A 24,313-nucleotide genomic window follows, 5' to 3' on the forward strand; every position below is an offset into this window, starting at 1 on the left:
GGGCAGTGGAAATCTTCCTGTGGTTCCCTGAATCATGCACTTAGATGAAGGAGTTCACCCACACACAGAAGAATCCTCCTAACTCCCTGCCTTTTTCTGGCCTAGGAAGGATCATTTCTCCATCAACACCAGAGACTTTCAGAATTTATCTACCTGCCTTCACCACCAACCAGCAAACGCTCCATGGCCCCCTCTGCAGGTGCCCAAGGAGATGGAGGAAGACGGTTGCCTGGACAGGATGGTGATAAACAATACGATTCAATTATTCAATAGATGAGGAGTAAAAGACAACAATAAACACAATAAATTCCAAATACAGTAGAAAAATCTATATCAAAAATGTCAAAGATTGCTAACAAAGACGTAGGGTGTTCGGTGGGTAGGGCTCACTCTACACTCCATTCTCTGAAAAAATGTTAGTAAAGAATTAAAAACAATTTAATAAAAATACTCACATATGTCCAGAATTTTGAAAAGAGGCAAATTGAGAAGGTGACTAAGGACAGCAGGAGAGAGATAAAAGAAAAACTCCTAATGTAAGAGCAAACATACCGTCAGGGTAGAGACACGATGGTCACTCTGGTGTTCAGGTCCAAGAATGAGCTCTGGAAAGAAGACAAGGAGCAATGCAAAGCAGCCTGGGTAGGGCTGTGCTGAGAAGGGTTCCTGCTAGAGCTCAAGGGCTGTCAGAAGCAAGACAGAACTGGGTCCCACTGAGAGCCACTTCAGGTAACAGTCACACTACACCCCTATTAGTGGCCCTATGGACTGAAATTTTGATTCTTTCAGCCAGCTCTGTGCTTGCCACAGAATGAACAGAAAGGCCTGTTTCAGCTCACTGTTTCCTTCTATTAGGACAGGGGATGGCTTGAAGGATGGATGATGCCTGTAGTCAGCAAACCAAGATGATATCTGCACTACACTGCCTGTTAGAACTGCAGCCTGAAATGGTAAGAACAGAGGAAAGGACAAAGAGCAAGGAAAAGCAGACACAAATAGCAAGGCCTCGGTACACAGCTGGTGCTGGATCTTAGCAGTGTTTGCCGTGAAGCTGCATCCTGCCGACTTGTTGACACAGGAAGTGGTGAACAGCAGAGAATGGGCAGGGTGTGCAGTCAAGGTGATACTCACAAGAGTGAACACAGTCACATTTGGAAGATGACAGTACCCCCCCCCCAATTTGGTCGCCAAATCAAGTTTCCTGTATGTTCATTCATCCACACGGTCTCTTCCATGTTTAAAACAGCATGATCAGAAATCACAACATTCCCCACCAGAAGGACTCTGTGATGTCTCCTCTTCAGGTAGAGAAGCTCATTTCTCTCTTAGTGTATTCAGTTTCCAAAGCAGATTACTCTGCTTACAGCCAGAACAGAGGCTTCATCAACTCAGGATATCCTTTATCTTTCACCTCCGCGCCTGAAATTTACTACAAAGACATGCGCTAAATTCCCAGAACACATTCTGCCTTTTTGTGGATGAAATCAATGCTTGGTGGTGAGCTAATCGAGTCTCAAAAAAAAAAAAATGGATTCCTAGTATAATGGTCTAAAGTTCTACCAGCACCTGGTTTCTGGACATGCACTAAAGTTCTCCATTTCTTTCTGTCTTCTGAGAGAAATGTCAAGCAGAATGACAATATGCTAACGACTGAGTTCATTCGTGTTTTATGAAAAACATTGTTAAACTAGAAACAGCTCAAAATAGTCCTATCCATGTATTGATGCCCTTGCCACAAGCAGAATCTTTTGCAGCAAAAGCTAGATTCTCATTTGCTAATACGAAAATGAAGACATATTCCCTTTCTTGGTTTTGCAGTTCTTTTTGCCTTGTCTGACCTCTACACAATTTGTCTACATAATTTGGGTTCATCACGTTTGCATGTCAGCCAGTGAAACTAACCTTGGTTTCCTCCCCATCTCCTCTCCTTCCCTATACATGATACTGAGATTAGAATTGATATTTTCATATGTGCACAACATCAGTAGAATTGTGCCCTTAATTAATTCTCCCTTCTCCCCACCACCATTCCTTAGACCCCCTCTATCACACCACTGAGATTTCCCCTTCATTATCTAAAGCTCCTCTTGCATCCCTATTACTCAACAACTTCTGAATCTGAGAGAACACATATGACCCTTGACTTTCTGTGCCTGGCTAATCTCACTCAACATAACATTCTCCATGTTCATCCATTTTCCTGCAAATGACATAATTCTATTCTTCCTTATTGCTGGGTAAAATTCCATTATGTGTATATCCCATAATTTTGTGATGCATTCATCTGTTGCTGGACACCAAGGCTGGTTTCATGATTTGGCTTCTGTGAATTGTGCTGCTACAAACATGAAAATGCAGTCTATTATTCAGCATGTACCTCAAACTCCATCCTCTCTCTGTGCCTGAGAGTCAACTCAAGATGGATCAAAGACCTGGAAATTGTTACTTCTTTGCAAAAATAACAATTGCATTGGATTATCTACAGATAAATACACTATGGGCTTGAAAAAAATAAATCTTTTGTCATTTGCATTAAATTTTCATTAGTTTTTTTTCTATGCTTTCTCACTAAACTGGTTAAAAATTCTTATATAGAGCTTCCCTTCATCCTGATATGTGTATTAAGACCCTATATTTAACCACTAAGCATAATATTTCTTTATACATGTAGTATTCACCATTTGTTGGGTTACTATTTCTTTCCATGTATTTGATTCAGTTAAAAGTTGGTGTACATGATATTTCAAAAACTGTTAATGGACAGTGTTCAATCAGGAGGCAGATCATACTGAAACTTGACTGTTCAACATAAAGACTGTGAACTAGCCAGGGGGTGGCACATGCCTATACAGCCAGAACATGAGAGGCTGAGAGAGGAGGATCACAAGTTTGAGGCCAGCCTCAGCAACGTAGCAATACTCTGTTTCAAAATAAAAAGTAAAAGGGGCTGATGGTGTAGCTCAGAGGTAGAGTATCCTTGGGTTCAAGCCCTATGACAACAAAACATAAATTCTCCTGGCACTCGTCAATCCTTCCCAAAGTATCATTAGATATTTTTGTTTTTTAAAAGAGCTTTATTAAAGAGGAATTTTGTTGAATATTTTAATATGGTTGAGTGTGTTTATTCCATGTAGAATCATAAACATTTCTTGCTATAAACAAAAGACATTCTACTTTATTACTACTATAGAAAGCCAACCACTTTCTTGGGCATTTAACATCTCATTTCTTAAAATTTTTTTCCTCCTTTTTTATTCTTTATAGTAGAGTATTAGCATCACACACACACACACACACACACACACACACACACACAGATTGCAGATTGAGAGTCTTAAACAACAGAATTTTAATTTACTCACTTACGATTCTGGATGCTGGACGTCTAAGCTCAAGTGGCCGTGGGGCTGGTGTCTGGGCTGCTGGCTTGTGAGCAGCACAGACACCAAGCAGCTCCCCATTTACAAATGGAGATGCCAGTGATCAGCAAAATCACTTCATGTTCTGACTTTTCAAGATTTCTCTTTCTTTGGCCAACACCAAAGGGGGAAAATACCATAGTCAATTAGAGGGAAGAAGTAAACCCATCCTTACAAGTAACTGTGCACAGATGATGTGATTGTCACCTGCAGACAACTAGAGAATGAGAGTAAGAGAAAAATCACATAGGACAGTTCAGCAGCGTGTCTGGATGCTGCTTACAACAATGACTTTTTTGTCTACATGTTGACAGGCATCAACTATCATAGAGAAAATTAAGACTGTTTAAGATACGTGCCCAAATTGTATAGCCTTTTCCATGCTTTCCCACCAGATTCCCCATTAGCTGTGAGCAGCCTCATGAATTGGGGGAGTCTCCCTCTCTTGGGGTCACTGCTTTCTCTCTTTTCTGCTCTCTCTGTGCACTGCTGGAGGAGTCTGTTAACATCTTGGTACCTCAGTTAACTCACACAAAAAACAGTGCGACACACACTTGAGTGTTAAATTGGAGATAAGCAGGTTGCTTTATCCATGAACATTGTGGAGAACCGTGTTAGAACATGACAGTGAGATTCACACTGATACACACACACACACACACACACACACACACACACACAGCATCATGTACTCTGTCTCCTGGATCCCCTCTCTCTTTCTTCCTCCTTCCCCAGTCTCCTTTCACTGCTTTTCTGGTCCCTCTCCTAACTTTTATGAGGCTCCTTTTTCGTGTTTCCTCTCCTGCTCCCACTCTGAGAGATAACCTGCGGTCCTTAAATTCTGAGCCTGACTGATATCTGATAGGGATTGAGCCTATAGTGATTGCTAATAAGGGCACTATTAATTGCTAATAAGAACAAGCTCCCATACTTAGACAGACCAATATTTTATTGGTCTCTAAGCTGTCAGCCAAGACATACACCCAAGGTCTACCTTGGCCAGCTAAAGATTGGCTTGTTAGCTCAAAAGAACGCTGAATGTTAAAACACAGACACCTACATTTAGAAAAGAATTATATAGCCTCTCACAATAGTTTAGACTGCGTGTATTTACTGCATTTTGAATGTCAATTGATCTGATCTGCTGACAGACACCTAGGGAGTTTCTATAACTTGGCTCTCAGGCACCGTGCGGCTATAAACATGTGTATGCACACGTCACTACAGTGTTCTGACTTGGATTCTATTGGACAGATACTGAGGAGTGGGGTGGCTGGTTTAGATGGCGTTCCAATGCTAGCCCTGGATGGTGTCCTCTTTCTAATACCTACCTATTACAGATGCCTGCTTTTTATTCAAGAGCATTGATTTCTCATTAAAACATCTCCAAAATATACAGAGAAAAGGTATTCACAAAGTAACTTTTCTAACAAACAAATGAATGAACTACATTCAGAGAATCAGAAAAACTATTTCAAACACAAACCAAGCAGTTTGAAGGAATTTCTATCTAAGAATAGATCTTAATAAAGAATTTCTTATACCTAACAGCATATTGGGTGATATTATCCTGAAGAATTAGTAACACTGAAAATAGGGCTTATCACCATGTTTCAGTCTCATCTCCCCCTTTAAGTCTGATTTAATCCTAAATTTTTCACACATTATGGAATTCATTTAATTTTTATTGATCTTCATTTCTGCTATGTTAAGAATAATAATATTACTAATAATAATAAATAATAATAATAATAATAAATAATAATATTAATAATAATATTAGGATGAAAATTTATGGTAATTATAATTGCGTTAGCCATTTTTAATAATAAATAATAATAATAATAATAAATAATAATAATAAATAATAATAATAATAATAAATAATAATATTAATAATAATATTAGGATGAAAATTTATGGTAATTATAATTGCGTTAGCCATTTTTAAGTTACTCCTATGACAGCATGATTATTATCCACACTAAGAAAATTCAGGTACATGGGGACTTAAGTGTAAAACACACCAACGTTCCCAGGGAGATATTTGACTAAAAGACTCACGTCAACCATGATTAAGTATTTATGTGTATTAGAATTAAAAGGGACTGTGCTGCATACCTGAAACCTACATTTGAGAATACAATGTATTGATTTATTGAGCCGGGTGTGGTGGCGCACGCTTGTAATCCCCGCACTTGGGAGGCTGAGACAGGAGGCTCGCACAGGTTCGAAGCCAGCCTCAGCTACTTAGTGAGGCTCTCAGCAACTTAGCGAGACCCTGTTTCCAAATAAAGTATAAAATAGGTCTGGGAGTATAGCTCAGAGGTAGAAAAGTTCCACCCTCAGTACCACCCAAAAAAAACAAAAAGAAAGAATGAAAGAAAAAAAGACAATGCAATTTATTGTCAAATATAAATTACACATTTCTAATAATGATTAATATATTCCAAAAAATTCTAAATTCAAAGTTGATAATGTAGAAAGAAACAGAAACACAATAGTTTCACATGACTGAGCAACTTTTAACTTGTAAATTAGATCTTAAAATGACAGATTGAATATATTTAATTTCTAACAGTTCCAATAGTGGTTAAGTTATATTTCATTTTGTATCTGGTATCTTAGGCACATCATCTACATTAAAACATAATTTATGTGCCTAAGATTATAAAATTCTTTTTTGTAACTTTGTCTCACTTGTATGTTTACAATCCTTACTCACAAAAGAGCTTTTTCTTTTAACAACCAGAAAAAGGCATATAATCGACACAAAATGCACGTTCTTCGTTACTATACACATTTCAGTGGTCTGCACTGATTGATTCTATGTGTAAACCTATTAAGATGCATATCTTATATGTGCTTCAAAGATTTTAGCTATCCAGATAATGCTTATTCCAAATACATAGTCATAAAATTAATAAGATGCATACAGCAAAAGAATACTTTAAAAGTCCCAATTTATAAATACAGGTACATCTTTTAAACTGGTTTTCCCGTAGAACAGGCAAGATGATTCCCCAGTCTATGAACCTGGCCATCCCGCACCTGTGAGCCTGCCCCGCAGCCGCTGTATCAGCGAAAGGGAGGCCCGCCTCAGCTTACTGTCCCCCAGAATCAGGACACAGGAGTGAAAGGAAGGATAAGCTGTCGCAGCAATCTGGCAAAACAAAAACATCAGACTTCCATCTAGAAACTCAGAGCTCCAAATTTGAACAAGAACTGACAGAAAGAAGATGGCGTAGAGCAGGAGGAAGGCGACCACGGCCTGCAAGGCCTTCACGTGGGCTGCGGTGCTGGCGTCTCTGCATCCTGGGGTGCTGCGCTGCATGGTCCTCAGGTGCCTCCACAGGGAGGAGATGAGCAGAAGGAAAGTGGTCAGGGACACAATGAAGGGGACCAATCTGAAGAAGGTGTTGCTGAACACAAACACTGTGGAAGGTTTTGCTGAGCCAGTCACACTGGAACTGCGAGACACATTTCTTTTATATCCATCAACCCAGACATCAATCTCTATGTTTAGCATGACAATATTTAAGATCAAGAGGACCATGGACCCCAGCAGTGTCCCTGAAACCACCTGCTTAGCTCTCCACTTTAGGCAGAGAAAAATAGAGTTAGAAAAATTGGCAATCTTGAGAAAATAAAGGATGCAGAGGCAGGTAGCCAGCCAGACACTGAAATGATTGGCTGTTGTCCAGGTTAAATAAATGATTTTTATCACTTCTGCAGTCCTTAAATGGCCTGGGTAAAACCAAACTACAAACCAATTTGTGAAAATTAACCAGAGCAGGCTGATTCTAGAGACAGCCAGAGCGATGAGGATTCGATCAACAGGTGAGATCTTCCTTCTCCTGACCCAGTCCACGCCATTCACCAGAGCGATGAAGCCGTTCCCTAGGTTCCCGATGACGAATTCCACATTCAAAAAAATTGACAGTGAGTTCTGTGCAATAGCCCCCATTGTCTGGAAGAGAGGGCTCCAGTGTCTAATGTCACTGTTCAGACTCTCAGTGTGCACAGAAAAATGCCATAAAAGTCTTCTCAATAACATCAAACCAGCAGACTTCAGGATTTTCTAATGACTGGATTTATAGTTTTCTTCCTGAAAAACCTTGCTTTTTTCCTAGACAGCCCTGCTGAGCTGCATCCAGGTCCACTCTGAGCACACAGCAGCCACAGCAGCCACAGGCTTCTGTGCGCCAGGAGAGAGGAAGCACTGACCCCCCCCCCCCTCCTGAGATCCAGCAGGCAAACAGAGGCACATCGATTTGCATTGCTTTGGTTTTGCCTCATCTACATATTTTAGCCCGGCTCTTTTTGTTCTGAACAAATTACAATATTCATTACAGCATTCTTACGTATACAGAAGGCAAGGAGGATCTAAAATTCTACATGGTGCTAGTACTAAGGCTTTTTAAATGCTTCGAAAGTAGGTCTGCTCAGGGAGCTGTACACACATGGTCCAAAACTACTTCTTCAGATTCTTTTACCTGATATATTGCATTATTTCTTGAAGACTCTGTATGGATATTAATACTTACTTATCATTTTAATTTTATAAAGGTATGTGTACATACACAAAACACACATTATATGCACAAACTCACATTGATTTTGATCTGAATTCCCTTTGGTTCCACTTTAGGAATTCAGATCGTTCACTTGTTTAGCACAAAATAGTGGTTAAAACCTTGCTTTCCAAAATGCTTCTGATTATATAATATGGAGGATAAAATATAAGTATTCCATAAATTTGAACTATTTCATCTGAGGTTGTGAAAGCAGGTGGAAATTGTCCTGTGGTCCCATTAAGCCACTGAGGCAAAGGAGAAGGATCGAACACAGGGATCCTCCCAGCCCTCTGTCACTCTCTGTGCCAGGAGGGGCCACTTCTCCATCAGCACCAGAGACCTTCAGATGTTATCCACCTGCCCCCACCTGCTGCCTTCACCTGCTACATGACTCTCAGTGCAGATGCCCAGGGAGCTGGAGGAGGACAGGCTGTCTGGGCAGGATGGGAATAAGCAACATGACAGAATCATTCTTCAATAGCTAAGAAGTAAGCAAGGAGCCACTGACATAAATACAACAATAAAATCCAAATCGAGCAATAAAACATATGTGTCTAAAATGTCAACGATGGCTGAAAGAGACTTGGGGCATTCCAGTGGGTAGGGCTTACTTAACCTCTGACCCCTGAAAACATATTGAGCAAAGAAATAAAACAAATTTAATGAAAATACCCACGGATGCCCAGCATTCAGAAAAGAGACATACTGAGAAGGTAACTAAGGCCAACAGGAGAGAGTTTTAAGGATAACTCCTTAGAAGTGCAAACATACCGTGAGTCTCTTGGCATCCAAGTGCAAAGATGGCCTCTGGAAAGAAGACAACGAAAACGCAAAGCCTGGGCCAGGCTGTGTGGAGCAGGGCTGGTGCTGAAGCTCAGGGGCTTTCAGAAGAGAGAACCGGATCCCAGCAAGGGCTGTGCTCACTGCTGAGTGGCTTGGCTTGAGACACCAACACTGCACCCTTCGCTTGGGTGAGCAGCAGCTCCTGGGGTGATGGGTTTTTCAAATGAGGGCAAGGATGATCCCCCACAAGTTTCATCCAGAAAGCAAAATAGCAAGTTAGGCTTTAGAGTAGGGCAGTGTCTCCATCCATTTTTATGACAATATTGTAATAGGTGCATTTAGACAAGGTTAGTGTATTACATTTCTCTTTGCAGTGCTAGGGACAGAACCCAGGGTTATTTTACCTCTTAGCTACGCCCCCAGCTGTATTTTTTTTTTTACTCTTTATTTTAAAATAGTGTATTGCACTTTAATTTTTTCACCGTGGCAAGCTTTGTATACTGACTGTACCAAATGTATGGCATCAAAATGGGTTTAACGCACCATAATTTTATCTATATATTCCCACATATCTCGTTCTATCTATCATGATCATATACTGGCTATCAATATCTACACTGTTCACTTTAGGTAAATCAAATTAGGTTCTTTCCTAAATCGCTCTGATTTGGGAAAAGTTTGAGCAAATATATAACTTAAGCGTCTTCCTTCTGCCTAGCTTTTTGGTAGTGTTAATTTTAAATGTACCTTACACCTTTGATGCAGAAAAAAGTATTTTTATTGTGGGATAGAAAGACAGAGAAATCTGAGTAATTACCATTATTCATCTCTGAGGAACTCTTTAGCTATGTTCTCAGGAGGAGGCCGTGTGAGAGCAGGAGCAGCATCGACATCCTTGAATGGCTGAAGAACTGAGCCCTTGGTTTCTGTCATATTGACTCCTGGGCATTGGACCTAGGACCATTCTATCACTGAGCCACACTCCAGCCCTTTTTATTTTTACTTTGTTTGTTTGTTTGTTTGTTTAAAATATGTTCTGGCTAGGTTTCAGCCAGCACTTCACCTGCCTCTGAACTTACAGAAAGGCCTGCTGCAGCTTCTTCTTTTCCCAAATAAAGAGAAATGAATGGCTTGAAAATCAGCAGGTTGCAGTAGCCTAATTAATCAAGCTGACCAGAGCACCTATGAGCCTATGAAAGCCTCTTCTTGAAATGGTTACAGAAACAGAGTACATTACAAAAAAACAGAGGAGACCACAGTTTGTAGAGTCTTGGGCTGGGACCTTGGGGTCTTTTGTCAGAAGCTACATCCTCCTGCATAGGGAGATGAACAGCAGAACACGATCAGGGATACAATGAAAGGTGTGACGTTCACTAAAGTGAGAAAAGTCATATTGGAACGCTTCATGGTGTGCCTCAGTTTGGCCTGCCAAGTCATGTTTCATTCGCATTTACTCACCACATGGTTCTTTTGGACCAAAATATACAAAAAAAAAAAAAAACACATCAACATGTCCAACAGTCACTAAAACGATACTTTTAACCCCACTCTTTGTTGAACTAAAACAAAGTTGGAGAAATGGCTCACTTGGGCATAATAGTATGCCCAGACCAATAGAAAGTTAGGAAATGAAGTGGTGGGTACGCCCAGGCAGTCAGTCACAGTTTTAGATCAAATTTAATGTCTCAAAAAAAAAAAAAAAAAACTCCAAAGATGGCAAAAACAGAAAATTCTACCAGTTCAGGAGACATTTTGTCTCTTGACCCAATCTCTGTGCATCTCTGTGCTAGGAAGACATGGGCAAAATTTCCAACACAAAATCTGCCCTTACTGGAATGTGCAGATTGCCATAGTCAACACGTGCCGGAGCAGAGGGAAGCCGTATCCAGTATCCTTGTTGCTAATTACAGTCTGCTGACCAGCTCCAAGTTTCTGGATGTGCAATTTAAGTCTTAATTTATTTTCTATTCTAAAAACAATGGCAATCCAAAAAGAATCTCAAAGTGCTAAAGGGTAAATTCAGTGCCGTTTTTGTGAAAACAATTGTTATTCCCAAACACCTCAAAATTACCCCTGTCTAACTTATGTACTTACCACGGGCTGGAATCTTTCAGAGCTGATGTTAGATTGAAAACTGAACTCTCATGCAAATAAAAGCATATTTACTTTCACAGTTTTTTCACATTTTTGCCTTCTTCAACATCAACATAATATGGATTAATTCAGCTTTAATGTCAGCTTGTAAACATTTTTTTAAATTTTTAAAATTTTTAAAAATTTAGAAAAATTTTTTAAAATTTAAAAAATTTTTTTAAATTTTCCATTTTGATCATATTTATTCTACCTATCCAAGAACATGGAAGATCTTTCCACTCCCTAGAGAGCTGACAGAAGGGGGAAGATTTTTGCCAACTACTCCCCCAATAGAGGACTAATATCTAAAATATACATAGAACTAAAGAAACTCACCACTAACTATTAACCCAATTAATAAATGGGCAAATGAACTAAATAGATACTTCACAAAAAAAGAAATTCAAATGACCAATAAATGTATGAAAAAATGTTCAACATCACTAGCAGTCAGAAAGATGAAAAGCAAAACTACCTTGAGATTTCTCCTAACTCCAAATAGAATGGCAATCACTCAAAACACAAACAACAAACTCTGGGGAGCATTGGGGGAAGTGGGAACTCTAATACATTGTTGGTGGGCTTGCTATTTAGTACAACCACTTTGGAAAACTGTATGGAGGCTCCTCGGAAGAATGGGAATGAACCTACTGTATGATCCAGCAGTGCCACTTCTGGTATCTACCGAAAAGAATAAAAACTAAACAAACTAATGCATGCATATCCATGTTCATAACTGCACAATTCACAGTTTCAAAAATATGAAGCCAGCCAAAATGTCCATCAACAGATAAATGGATTACAAAACCATGAAATATATACACAATGAAACTTTACTCAGCCATACAGAAAAACAAAATTATAACATTCGCAGGTAAAGAAATGGAAATGGAGAACTTTATGCTAAGTGAGATTACTCAGTCACAAAAAATTTTAAAAATCAGTTTTTCTTAAGCTAGGGAGAAAATAGGTCAAAAAAGAAACTCTAGATGAAGAAAGAAAACCCACAGATGAGTAAATAAGGCTACCTTACTGAGGGTGATGTGAGGAGGGAGAGCCAGAAATTCCCTAAGGTACATGATGTACATTTGCAAACACGTGCATTCACATCACTAAGCCAAACATGAGAAGGAGGAGGGAGGGAAGGGAACGGGACAGGAACTGAGAAGGACTAAATGAGTGATGTGTGCATGGACGCCTCTACCACCTTGTACCCCTTTAAGATGTATGACTAGAATGCACCAATAAAAAAAAGGAGAAAGAAGTGTATAAAGTTGAAAAGCAGATAAACCTTATGAAAGTAGACATTTATAATCAAGAAATTTTGTGTGAGCTGATTTGCAAGTCCTCTTAAGTCCTTTTCTTTTACACTTTGTGACAACTATAAATCAGAAAAGGACCACCTTGTGCTAACGCAGAGTTTAAACTTATTTCTATGAAAAATATTGCTATGCCTAAGACAGCTCAACATAATCCCTACGCGTGGAGAGATTTTATCTCATTGCATGGTCTATATCGTTCATTGTTGGTGTGGCAGTGAAAGGTGAATTCTTGCATGCAAACAAAGACATATTGGATTTCATGGTTTTGCAATTTGCCTTGTCTAAACTCTGCTTAATTTGGGTTCATCAAGTTTCCATATCAGCTAGTAAAATTTTAAAACCTAACACAGAGACCATGCAGGGAAAAATCTAAATTAATAGATAGACCTTACTATATTTGACAATGTTGCTAAACTTACCCATTCTTTTAGTAATCTTACTATTTCCTGATGTATTTATTTTATTATCATTAGATAAGCATATGGTCTGCAAGAAAAATCGGTGTCTTATCATTTTCATAGGGTTTTTTCTATATTACCAAGTTGCAGTGATTCAATCTCTAAAAGCTCTTCTTATTCCTGGCATTAGTGTAAAATATTCTATGCTTCACAATTAAACATAATGTTCATTTTTGTTTAGTATTCACCATTTGAGATTATTATCATTTCCTTCTTCATATGTTAGGGCAGTAAAAAATAATATTTTAACATGTGAATAATATTTCAATAGGAGTGAGACCACATGGATATATATGCTAACTTACACTTAAAAATCTCAGAGTAAGACCAGGCATGGTGGTGCATGTTTATAATCCTAGCATTTGGGAGGCTGACACAGGAGGGTTGTGGTTGGTGGACAGCCTCGGGTACTTAGTGAGGCTCTTTGAAACTGAGACGCTGTTTCAAAATAAATGGGGGTGTAGCTCAGAGGTAGAATGCCCCTGGGTTCCATCTCTGGTACTACAAAAAAAAGACTCAGAGTGATAAACAATTAGAAAATATTTATTAGTCACAATTTGTGATCCTATGCATTAAATTGATATGTATTTTGGTCCATATTTGAAAACTATTAAACATTGTATAACACAATTGTATTTCTCCTTGTGAAAATTTTTTTAATATTTCTAAAATAGGTCTTCAATTTGAAATGTAAATAATGTTTTAGTGTCAAATAGTCTATGCTTTATTTTTTAATTCTTATCTGATATTTTAGGCACTTTTTCTAGATTACATTTTTTGAGTATAATTATACAGTTTTCATTTTAGTAATTATGTCTCATATACATACATAAATCTTATACATTTCTCATTTTATAATAATTGTCATGAAATTCATATTATTTGTTACAATAAAATGTTATGTTTAAGTTGTCTGCATTGATAATCTTCCACATATGAGAATTCTAATAAACAAATATGTATATCTACTGCTAAGGTTAAAATATAATTACTTAGTCTTTATTCCGAATATAAATTTATAAAAATTCACAAAGTTAAATATAACAGAGGAATTTTTACAGAGTACAAATTAACTTATACAAAAATCCGATATGACCTGATTTTTCTCTAAAATCTGTAAAATGATCTCAAAGCATTCTATGGACTCAGTAGTCCTGTCTCTGTGGCTCTGCCCCTCAGCCACCACAGCACCGCAATGGAGGCCCGTCTCAGCTTAGTGTCCCTCAGAATCAGGACATAGGAGTGGACCGAAGGAAAAACTAATGCAGTAGTTTGGACAAAGAACATGATTGTATGTGTGTAGAGGAAAGCAAAGCTCCACACTCCTATAAGAAACGACAGAAAAAAGATGGCGTAGAGCAGGAGGAAAGCAACCACAGTCTGCAAGGCCTTCACGTGGGCTGTGGTGCTGGCGTCTCTGCACCCTGGGCCACTGCCCTGCATGGTCTTCAGGTGCCTCCACAGGGAGAGGATGAGCAGGAGAAAAGCGGTCAGGGACACACTGAACGGGATTAAGGCAAATATAGTGTTGATGAGTAAAAGGTCCCTCAAAGTTTGTGTAGGATTTCTCAAATTGGAACTGTCAGAAATGTTTTCTTTAGATTCACCCATCCAGACATCTATGCGTATGTTTATCAGTCCAATATTTATCATCAAGGGGACCAGAGAGAGCAGTAGTGTCCCAGAAACCACCTTTCTAGCTCTCCAGTTAAGGTAAAGAAAAACAGAGTTCGAAAAATTGGCAATCTTGAGAAAATAAAAGATGCTGAGGCTTGTAGCCAGCCAGAAGCTGAAGTGACTGACCACTGTCCAGGCAAGGCTCTTCATTCTTATGTAGTCTACAGTCATCCTTGAAGTTGGGTAGATCGTAGACTCCCACCATTCCTGGTAGATTACCCAAAGCAGAGAGATTCTGGAGACGGCCAGAGCAGTGAGGATTTGATCGACAGGTGAGAGCGTCCTTCTCCTGACCCAGTCCAGGCAGTTCACCAGAATGATGAATCCATTCCCTAAACTTCCAGTTATGAATTCCACACTTAAAATCATTGTAAATACGGTCTGTACAGCAACATCCATTGCCTGAAAGACAAACCCCTGTGTCCCATATTACTGCTGAAGACTTGGTAATGCATAGCTCTAACCCTATGTATCTCTGCCTCTTAAAAATTCATAACATAACTGGGCATAGTGGCACACGCTTGTCATCAAGTACTTGGGAGGCTGAGACAGAAGGATCTCAAGGTCACAACCAATATCAATTACTTAGTAAGACCCTGTACAATTTAACCTAATAGACCCTGTTTCAAATTAAAGACTTTAAGCCGGGCGTGGTGGGGCACACTTGTAATCCTCGTGCTTGGGAGGCTGAGACAGAAGGATTGCACGGGTTCGAAGCCAGCCTCAGCTACTTAGTGAGGCTTTCAGCAACTTAGCGAGACCCTGTTTCCAAATAAAATATATTTTAAAAAGGTCTGGGAGTATAGCCCGGAGGTAGAAAGCCTCTGGGTTCCACCCCCAGTACCACCAAATTAAAGAATTTCTAAAAAGGACTAGGAGTATAGCTTGGAGGTACAATGCCCCTGGGTTCCATCCCCATTACCACACACACAAAAAAAAATTATAACATACATCCTTTCAAAACCCCACATGTCATGTCAATCCATCAAAAACCACAATTTTCTCATAACTGGGTTCATAGCTTCCTTCATGAAAGTCTTGTGATTTCTCAGACAACAGAGCTGTTTTATCCTAATACCATGTGTATTGACAGTCCTTTGTAGTTGATGTAGAAGAAAATGCTAAAATTTTACATGTTAGCATGCAAATAAAATATATGTGTTTGCATTGTTTTGTTCTTTATTCTTTATCTACATATTTTCGTCCGGCTTCTTGGTTTCTGGAAAGCAAATTTATAAAAATACTATCATATATACCAAGCAATAAGAATCTATTTTTGTAAACTTCCTATTCTCTGAGTTTTTTAAACAGTAAAAAAATAGATCTACTCACGAACTTCAGCATAGTCTTCCAATGCCTTTTATTCAAAGTATCATAGTTCTCCTAGACTCACATGAACACTTACGCCTAGAATGTCCTGGACAGAGAACTGTACATACTTAATTTTTACTTTTTATAAGGCCAAGTACACTTGTGCACACACACATAGACACACTATAAACACAAAAACACATATTTATTTGAACTCAAATCCCTTTTTTTCCAAACCAAAAATTCAGGATTTGCACTGACACAACAATTAATATGAATGTAGCTACTGGCTACTAATGTGGTAGTTTAAAGATTTTACTTCAAATATGGTTTCAGGTATTATATATGTAGTATATATAATATATAATACTATATATAATAGTATATATACTATATAGTGTAATATGTATTATATATAATACTATATATAATATATAACACTATATATATAATATTATATATATAATAGTCAAATTAGGACTATTTTATCCATGATCTGAAGGACAATGGGAATCGTCCTATGGTCCCATGATGCAGCCACTGAAAGAAAGAAGTTCACCCACACAGAATCCTCCTTGCTCCCTGCTCTTCCTGGCCCTGGAAGGACCATTCCTCCATCAGCACCAGAGACCTTCAGGGGCCCTCACCACCTGCCTTTGCCACTCACCAGCATCTGCTCTATGACCCTCACTAGAAGCACCCAGGGAAATGGAAGAGGACAAGCTGTCTGAGCAGGATGGAGATAAGCAATATAATAGAATTATTCTTCAATAGCTACAGAACAAGCAGGAGATAGAAATACAACAATAAATTAAAAAGACAGTGAAAAACATATGTGAAAAATTTCAAGGACAGCTAAATAAAATGGGGTGTTCCAATGGGTAGGTCTTTCCATTCTTTGGTTTCCTTAAAAAATATTAGAACAATGAAATGAAACCAATGTAATAAAGATACCCACAAATACATAGCACTTAAAAAGGAGAAACACTGGCTGGGTGTGATGATGCATGCTTGTAATCCCAGCATTTAAGAGGCTGAGACCAGAGGACCCAAGTTTGCAGCCAGTCTCAGCTACTTAGTGAGGTCCTTTGCAACTCAGTGAGACCCTGTTTCAAAATTTAAAAAAAAAATAGGACTGGGATATAGCTCAGAGGTAGAATGCCACTGGGTTTAATTTCTACAACACACACACACAAAAAAAAGACACCTACTGAAAATGTAACTTAGGCCAACAGGAGAAGGTTTTAAGAGAAATCTCCTAAGAATCTAAGTGCAAACATACCAGGAGTGTAGAGACAGGATGGTTGCTCTGCTGCCAGGTGCAAAGATGTGCTCTGGCAAGAAGACAAAGAGCAGTGCAAAGCAGCCTGGGTGGGGCTGTGCAAAGCAGCGCTGGTGCCGAAGCTCGGGAGCTGTCAGAAGAAAGAATATCTGGGTTCCTGCGAGGGCCACACTTACCCCTGAGCAGCCCTGCTTTCGACCCCAACACTACACCCTTTACTCTTGAGAGAAATCATGCTAGGTTTCCATCTGAGAAGCAGTTCCTAGGAAATATGGCCTTTTCCAGACCAGGTGAGGATGGAAACAGGAAAAATCCTACATGTTTCATCCAGAAACCAAAGACCAAGTCCATTCTGAGAGCAGAGAGTGCCTCTATCTACATCTGTAACAATACTGCAATATGTGTATTTAGACAGGGGTAGTGTATTGCATTTTATTTTTTTTCATCTATGACGAGCTTTGTATACTGTCTGTACCAAATACGTGTAATTAAAATGGGTTCATCCAGCATAGTTTTATCTATTTTTTTCTACATACATCATTGTATCTATAGCGATGATGCCCTGCCTTGTCAATATCTATACTGTTCACTCTAAAAAATCAAATTAGATTCCTGGTCATCATTGCAGTGACATAGGAGAAGTCTGAACAAAAATATAATTTAAGCTTCCTCCTTCTGTAGATTTTTGGTGGTGTTCATTTTAAATGCACTTTTGAAGAAAAAATATTTTTCACTGTGAGATAGATATATTTGAGTAATTATTATTCATCTTTGAAGAACTCTTTAGTTGTGTTCTTGCTAGAAGACTTTTTGAGGACAAGCCCTTGGTTTCTGTGATATTGACCCCAGAGCATGCCAAGGTGACATGCAGGAAGAGGAAACACTAAATACAAGAACATCTGTTTATTGCAGAAGATAACAAACCTGCAGGGCTGGGCCATGGGGGTATCTATCAAAAATAAAGGAACCTGGGGAGATGGTATGTTCTACAAGGGGTTCTTGAGGTTGGATTCTTTCTTCTCTAAGAAATCTCATCTTCCTTGGTGTCAACTGACGGGATCTTTGAGACCTCCTCTTTGTGCTCCGGCCCCCTCAGAACCCAGCAGACTGGCTTCCTCAGCCACCTGAAGGCCCAGCCCACATTCAGGCGGGAAGTGGTCTGAGTCTCAGGAGTATCGTCCTCTGCCTGCCCGCTGGAGAGTGGGTTCTCACTCTGTGTCTGCTTTTCTCCTGGCCTCATGATCTGCCCAGGAAAGAGGAGAAGTTAGGTACCCTGATGTCAACATTGACTGATTTCTGAAAATAACATTTTCTTTTTACAAACAATTCCTCAATATTTAAACACACACACACACACACACACACACACACACACACACACACACACTTTTTTGCAAAGTTTTTAGCCCTTGTCTTTGTTTCCAGCCTGTCTCTCTCAAAGCTTCTTGGTCATTTCCCAACCTCTCCTCCCCTCCTTCATCACTATTTGTCCTTGTGTCACTGTGGGTCATGTTAGACCCCGGGGTCCAGCCCTGCTTCACAGAAGATAGCGAGGCTCTATGCTGTGCAACCTGGAATACACTCTGGTCCTGTCCCTCCTCTCCCTGGAGGCATCTCAGTGCTCACATCATCACACTGAGGTTTATTAAGCAACAGGGGCTTCACTTAGGCCTTGGGACCATTTCACTTACTGGCGGTTAGCACTTAGGCAAGTCTTCACAAGCATCATACTCCTGCTGACTGCCCTGAGCCACAGGAGAAGGAGACCTGCTGGACAGCCCAAAATCTTCCTCCTGTGTAGGCAGAAGAGCCATTGAATAGTTGTCACTGCCACCATCACCATCATTATCATCAACATCACCATCATCATCATCTTCTTCATCATCCCTGTTCTGGGTTTTTAGAAAAGCCTGGAGTTCGTGCATCAGATCATCCAGTCTACTGACAGTCAGATTGGCCGTGTCCTTCGAGAACTTGTCCACCCACTGGGTGTGCACACTGAGATCCCAGTCTGCTAGCGCATCTTCCTGGTCAAAGCTTGCATCTACATCCCAGTTCAAGGATATTTTCAGTTTGCAAAACTGCTATGGGTTGTCCTTGCCCGATTCTCAGTATTCAAAACTGCTGTGGGTCATCGCAATGGCTCTTCTGCGTTCTGTCCACCAGGTCCCCTGAATAGGAGGGGGGAAGGGCCCTGGAGAGCGCAGGGAAGTCGCATCATCACCACAGGTGCTGTCCACACAGGCAACGGGTTTATCATTAGAGAAGTAACCCGCAGAGAGGCTCAGCTTGGCCTCGGGTTCTGAAGTGCTGTCCTCGGTGTCAGTGTGGTCACAGCTGCAGGATGAGTGTGCTCCGGAGCTCAGGGCCTCCCTCACCTCTGTGAGCTTCAGAATAAAGACATAAGAGAAGATATTGAGGAGACAGTTGTGTACTTAAGAATATTTAGTCCTTTTTATATTCAGAATTATTCTACTCAGATCGATGCTTGCCCTATGTTTGTACCCTCCGATGTAGAGGAAGTGATCTCTCTTTAAACATTTATTGTATTTCCACATGTGGTGGCACATATCTGTAATTCCTGTACCTGGGTGGCTGAGACAGGAGGAATGCTGGTTCAAGGGCAGCCTTGGCAATCTAGAGAGAACGTCAGCAGCTTAGCAAGACCTGTTTCCTCAGACAAAATAAAATGGTCTGGTGGTGTATCTGGGAGTTAGAATGTTCCTATGTTCGATCCTCAGTACCAAAAAGAATAGAAAATAAAAATTATTTTATAATAATCATGTGTACTTAACCTCTTCACCTGATAACTCTCATCATTTGTCTTATTAAGTTGAAAGAATTTGTACCATAAAAGTGATAGGTTATTATTACCATTAACCATGGTTTCATTAGTGACCATTAAGTGTACATCTACCATAAATCCCCCTTTTCATACATTATTAAGTATGCTGGTCTTCCTAGTCCTACGCATGGAATCATTGGACCAAAGATCACAAAAGTCCTATCCATGAGATCCTTAGGCCAACAATCACAAATCTACTAAAGAATTGTGACAGTTGATAACAAATTGCTCTGAGGAAGTTCAAGTCATTGGAACAACGCCCTCTTACCCCCTGCTGGGATGTTTAGTCCAACTTTTAGCATGATGTTTTGCAGATGCATGGGGATGAGTGTACACACACACACACACACACACACACACACACACACATACACACACATACACACACACATACACACATACACACACACACACACAGCATAGCACAGGCTTTGTCCTGACCTGCTCTTATGGCTACTCACATGAAGGAGGTGAGGCCAGCTCCTGAAACATGACAAGGGACATAAGAAATCCTTCCTTTAGGTACAAGTCACAATAACAAGTGACTTGTTATTTAATTTTCTTTCCAATATCATTATTATATAAACATGATAATATAGCAAATTTTTTATACATGAGTATAAATAAGTGTTTGTAAAAAGACAGTTTGATCACAATAAAAAACAAATAAAACCCCTCCCTTCTACCTTCTTCCATGACACCCAAAAAGGTATGTAGGGCACACACACACACACACTGCAGACTGTCCTGACCTCCTCATAGGGATCTCCACACCAAACAGGTGCTGCCATCTCCTGAGACATAACAAAGGACTTTAGAAATTCCTCAGGTCCCCAGTCAGTGGCTCAGAGTCCAACTGTCATAAATATGGGTACTGAGACAGTTAGCTACCATGGCAACAAGAGTGGCTAATTCTAGCCCCCAGTGTGGAAAGAAAAAAAAAGGAGATAAAAAGCCATAGGGCCCATTTCCTTGCTTTTAAAATATTTGTGCACATGCTATGCCAGCTGGCGTAGAATCCCTACAGCACAGAAGGATAAATGCCATGGTGAGTAATGTCTCTCTGGTCAGGTGAAAGTTGAAGGTGGCTTCTGTCCTCAGTGAATTTGGAGTTTATTTGTTGAGCTGGGCATAAACAGCCTGTTATTAGATGAGTGGTACATTCAAGAAAGAAATTTAAAATTCGTATCACATAGGACAATGAAGGGCAATTTCTGTTCCTATGTTTGGGTTGTGGCGAAAGCACCAGGAAGAAGACTGGGTTGGAGGTTGAGCTTGGAGGTAGAATGCTCCTGGGTTCAAGCCTCAGTATCAAAAAGTAAACAAGCAAGCACACAAGTCAGGAAGTGAATATCCATGAAACTCACATTATCTCTTGTCCCCTAAATACTCTTTATAGTCTAACATGTAGTAATTCAGACATATTTTTTCTAAATCATCATGGAAAGAGTAATGACACATCCATGACTAGCCCTGCTCTGCACAGTCCCACCTGGGCTGCTTTGCATAGCTCCTTGTCTTCTTTCCAGAGTTCATCTTTCACCTGGATGCCAGAGTGACCATCCTGTCTCTACCCTGGTGGCATGTTTACACTTAGATTCTTGGGAGTTTTTCCATCAGACTCTCTCCTGCTGCCTTAGTCACCTTCTCAATCTGCCTCCCTTATAACCGCTGGGCACCTGTGAGTATTTTTAATAAATCGGTTTTAATTCTTTGCTCGATATTTGTTCAGAGGATGGAGCGTAGAGTGAGCCCTACCCACTGAACACCCCAAGTCCTTTGTCAGCCATCCTTGATATTTTTGACATAGATTTTTCTGCTGTCTTTGAAATTTACTATTATACTTATGTCTCTTACTTACTTCTTAGCTCTTGAAGAATGGTTCAGTCAGGTTGCTTATCCTAGTCCTTCCAAGACAGCCTATCCTCCTCCGTCTACCTTGGCACCTGCAGGGTGAGTTATGGAGCAGATGCTGCTGGGTGGTGGGGCAGGTGGATAACACATGAAGGTCTCTGGTGCTGATGGAGGAATGGTCCCTCCTGGGCCTGGGAGAGGCAGGGAGTAAGAAGGATCCTTCTATGTAAATAAACTTGTCTCTGTGGCTGCTTCATGGGACCACAGAGAGATTTCTATTGCCCTTTAGATCATGGATAAAATAGTTCTAAGTTGAATTATTATACACATTAGTGCTGCCTTTATTATACTTGAAGCCATTTATAAAGTAATGTCTTTAAACTACCACATTAGTAACCAAAAGCTAACTGCATATTAATTGTTGAATCAGTGCAAAACATGAATTTTTGGATTGGAAAGAAAAGGGGATTTAAACTCAAATAAATGTGTGTCTCTGTGTATGTTGTATGTGTGTGTGTGTGTGTGTGTGTGTGTGTGTATGTATGTGTGTACATGCCCATGTATATGTGAGTGATTTTTGTGTTTGCTTGGTTTTGTAAAAGATAAAGTTTACATATATATTGTTCTCTGTCTCGAGCATTCTAGGCATTAATATTCATGTGATTATAGGACAACTCTGATATTTTGCATAAAAGGCACTGGAAAATATATACAGAAATTCGTATGTAGACCTCATTTTGAAGTGCTTAAATGCCTTAGAAACTAGGAAATTCACCAAGTTAGATTCTTGTTGCCTGCTATATGTGCTGGTAATGTGAAAGTAATGTCACTTTCCAGAAACCATACCTGCATATTGAAATATATAGGTAAGGAATAAAGAACAAAAGGCAAACACATTTTTATTTGCATGATAACACACGAGATTTCAGCATTTTCTTCTGCATCAACTACAAAACACTGTCAATACATGCAATGCCAGGATAATGTTTAGCCAAGTTGTCTGAGAAATCACAAGACTTCCATGAAGGACACTATTCACCAACTCATGAGCAAACTGTGGCGTTTGCTGATTGGACATGATATGTACATGTTTTAAGGGAGTATGCTATGGATTTTCGAGAAGCAGAGATACATAGGGTTAGAGCTGTGCATTACCAAGACTTCAGCAGTGATGCTGTACACCGCATTTGTCTTCCAGGCAATGGGTGCTACTGTACGCAGCATATTTACAATTATTTTCAGTGTGGAATTCCTAACTGGAAATCTGGGGAATGCATTCATCATGCTGGTGAACTGCGTGGACTGGGTCAGGAGAAGAAAAATCTCATCCGTCAGCCAAATCCTCACTGCTCTGGCGATCTCCAGAATTGGCCTGCTCTGGTTGTTATACCTAGAGTGGTGGGAGTTTCTGCTTTACCCATCTTTATGGACGAATTTAGAGTCAGTAAGAAGGGTAAATATTGCCTGGGCAGTGGTCAGTCACTTCAGCATCTGGCTGGCTACAAGCCTCAGCATCTTTTACTTCCTCAAGATTGCCAATTTCTCAAATTCTGGGTTTTTTTACCTTAAGTGGAGAGCTAGAAAGGTGATTTCCGGGACACTCTTGCTATCTCTGATCCTCTTGCTTGTAAATATTGTATTGATAAACACACACATTGATATCTGGATGGATGGGTCACCAGGAAACACACCCGACCATTCCAGTTGGAGAAATTCCACGCAACACTTGAGGTGTCTTGCATTCATCAACACTATGTTCACCTTCATCCCCTTCGCCGTGACCCTGACCATTTTTCCCCTGCTCATCTTCTCCCTCTGGAGGCACCTGAAGACCATGCAGGGCAGCGCCCCAGGATGCAGAGACGCCAGCACCGTGGCCCATGTGAAGGCCTTGCAGGCCGTGGTCGCCTTCCTCCTGCTCTACGCCATCTTCTTTCTGGCTCTTCTTGTAGAAGTTTTGAGCCCTGATTTCCTCTACACAAATCCATTCATGTCCTTTGTCCGGGCTACTACATTTGTTTTCCCTTCAGTCCACTCCTATGTCCTGATTCTGGGGGACACTAGGCTGAGACAGGCCACCACTGTGGTACTGCAGTGGTTGAGGGGCAGAGCCACAGATGTGGGACCATCAGATCTACAGACCATTTTAAGATCATTTTGCAGATTCTAGAGAAAAAATAATTCACATGAGATTTTTGTATGAATAAATTTGTACTTTGTAAAAATACTTCTGTTACATTAACTTTGTGAATTTTACAAAATTATATTTGGAATTAAGACTAACTATAGCAATCTTAGCAGTGGATATACATATTTATCAGTTCTCATACATGGAAAATTATCAATGCAGATGATTTAAATATAATAAAATTTATTAGTAACAAATAATATGAAGTTAGTGTCAATTGTTAACTATTATAAAATAAAAACCTATATTTATATTTGTATACATGTGAGATATACCTACTAAAATTTAAACTATATAATTACACTCTTAAAATTAATTTCATAATCTAGAAAAGTGCCTAACATAGCAGATAAGAACTGAAAAATAAAACAGACAATTTGACATCTACATACTAAATACATTATTTCCATTTTAAATTGAAGACCTATTATAGAAATATTTTTAGTATCTTATAATCATGAGTC

The 24,313-nt window shown here is 39.7% G+C and overlaps 3 protein-coding genes across 3 annotated transcripts; 1 reads left to right on the forward strand and 2 right to left on the reverse strand.

Annotated features, from left to right (window-relative positions):
* Positions 1–8,749: 8,749 nt before the first annotated feature.
* On the reverse strand, positions 8,750–17,197 carry LOC308269663 (taste receptor type 2 member 125-like; the record flags this gene model as incomplete). Its single annotated transcript, XM_080705027.1, has 4 exons — positions 8,750–8,803; positions 13,884–14,771; positions 16,963–17,014; positions 17,139–17,197. The coding sequence occupies 4 exons, from the start codon at positions 17,195–17,197 to the stop codon at positions 8,750–8,752; spliced, it is 1,053 nt and encodes a 350-aa protein (XP_080561153.1).
* Positions 17,198–17,983: 786 nt separating this feature from the next.
* LOC308269664 (uncharacterized protein C12orf71-like) lies at positions 17,984–22,513 on the reverse strand (the record flags this gene model as incomplete). Its single annotated transcript, XM_080705028.1, has 5 exons — positions 17,984–18,205; positions 18,694–18,755; positions 18,824–19,006; positions 19,085–19,349; positions 22,508–22,513. 5 exons carry the CDS (start codon positions 22,511–22,513, stop codon positions 17,984–17,986), a joined length of 738 nt encoding a protein of 245 aa, XP_080561154.1.
* A 250-nt stretch (positions 22,514–22,763) lies between these two features.
* Positions 22,764–23,831, forward strand: LOC308269665 (taste receptor type 2 member 125-like; the record flags this gene model as incomplete). The annotated part of the gene is made up of 1 exon (XM_080705029.1): positions 22,764–23,831. The coding sequence occupies one exon, from the start codon at positions 22,764–22,766 to the stop codon at positions 23,829–23,831; it is 1,068 nt and encodes a 355-aa protein (XP_080561155.1).
* Between the last annotated feature and the right edge of the window lie 482 nt (positions 23,832–24,313).

This window comes from Muscardinus avellanarius (genome assembly GCF_963383645.1).
Source record: "Muscardinus avellanarius genome assembly, chromosome: 11".
In the NCBI taxonomy this organism is placed as follows: Eukaryota; Metazoa; Chordata; class Mammalia; order Rodentia; family Gliridae; genus Muscardinus; species Muscardinus avellanarius.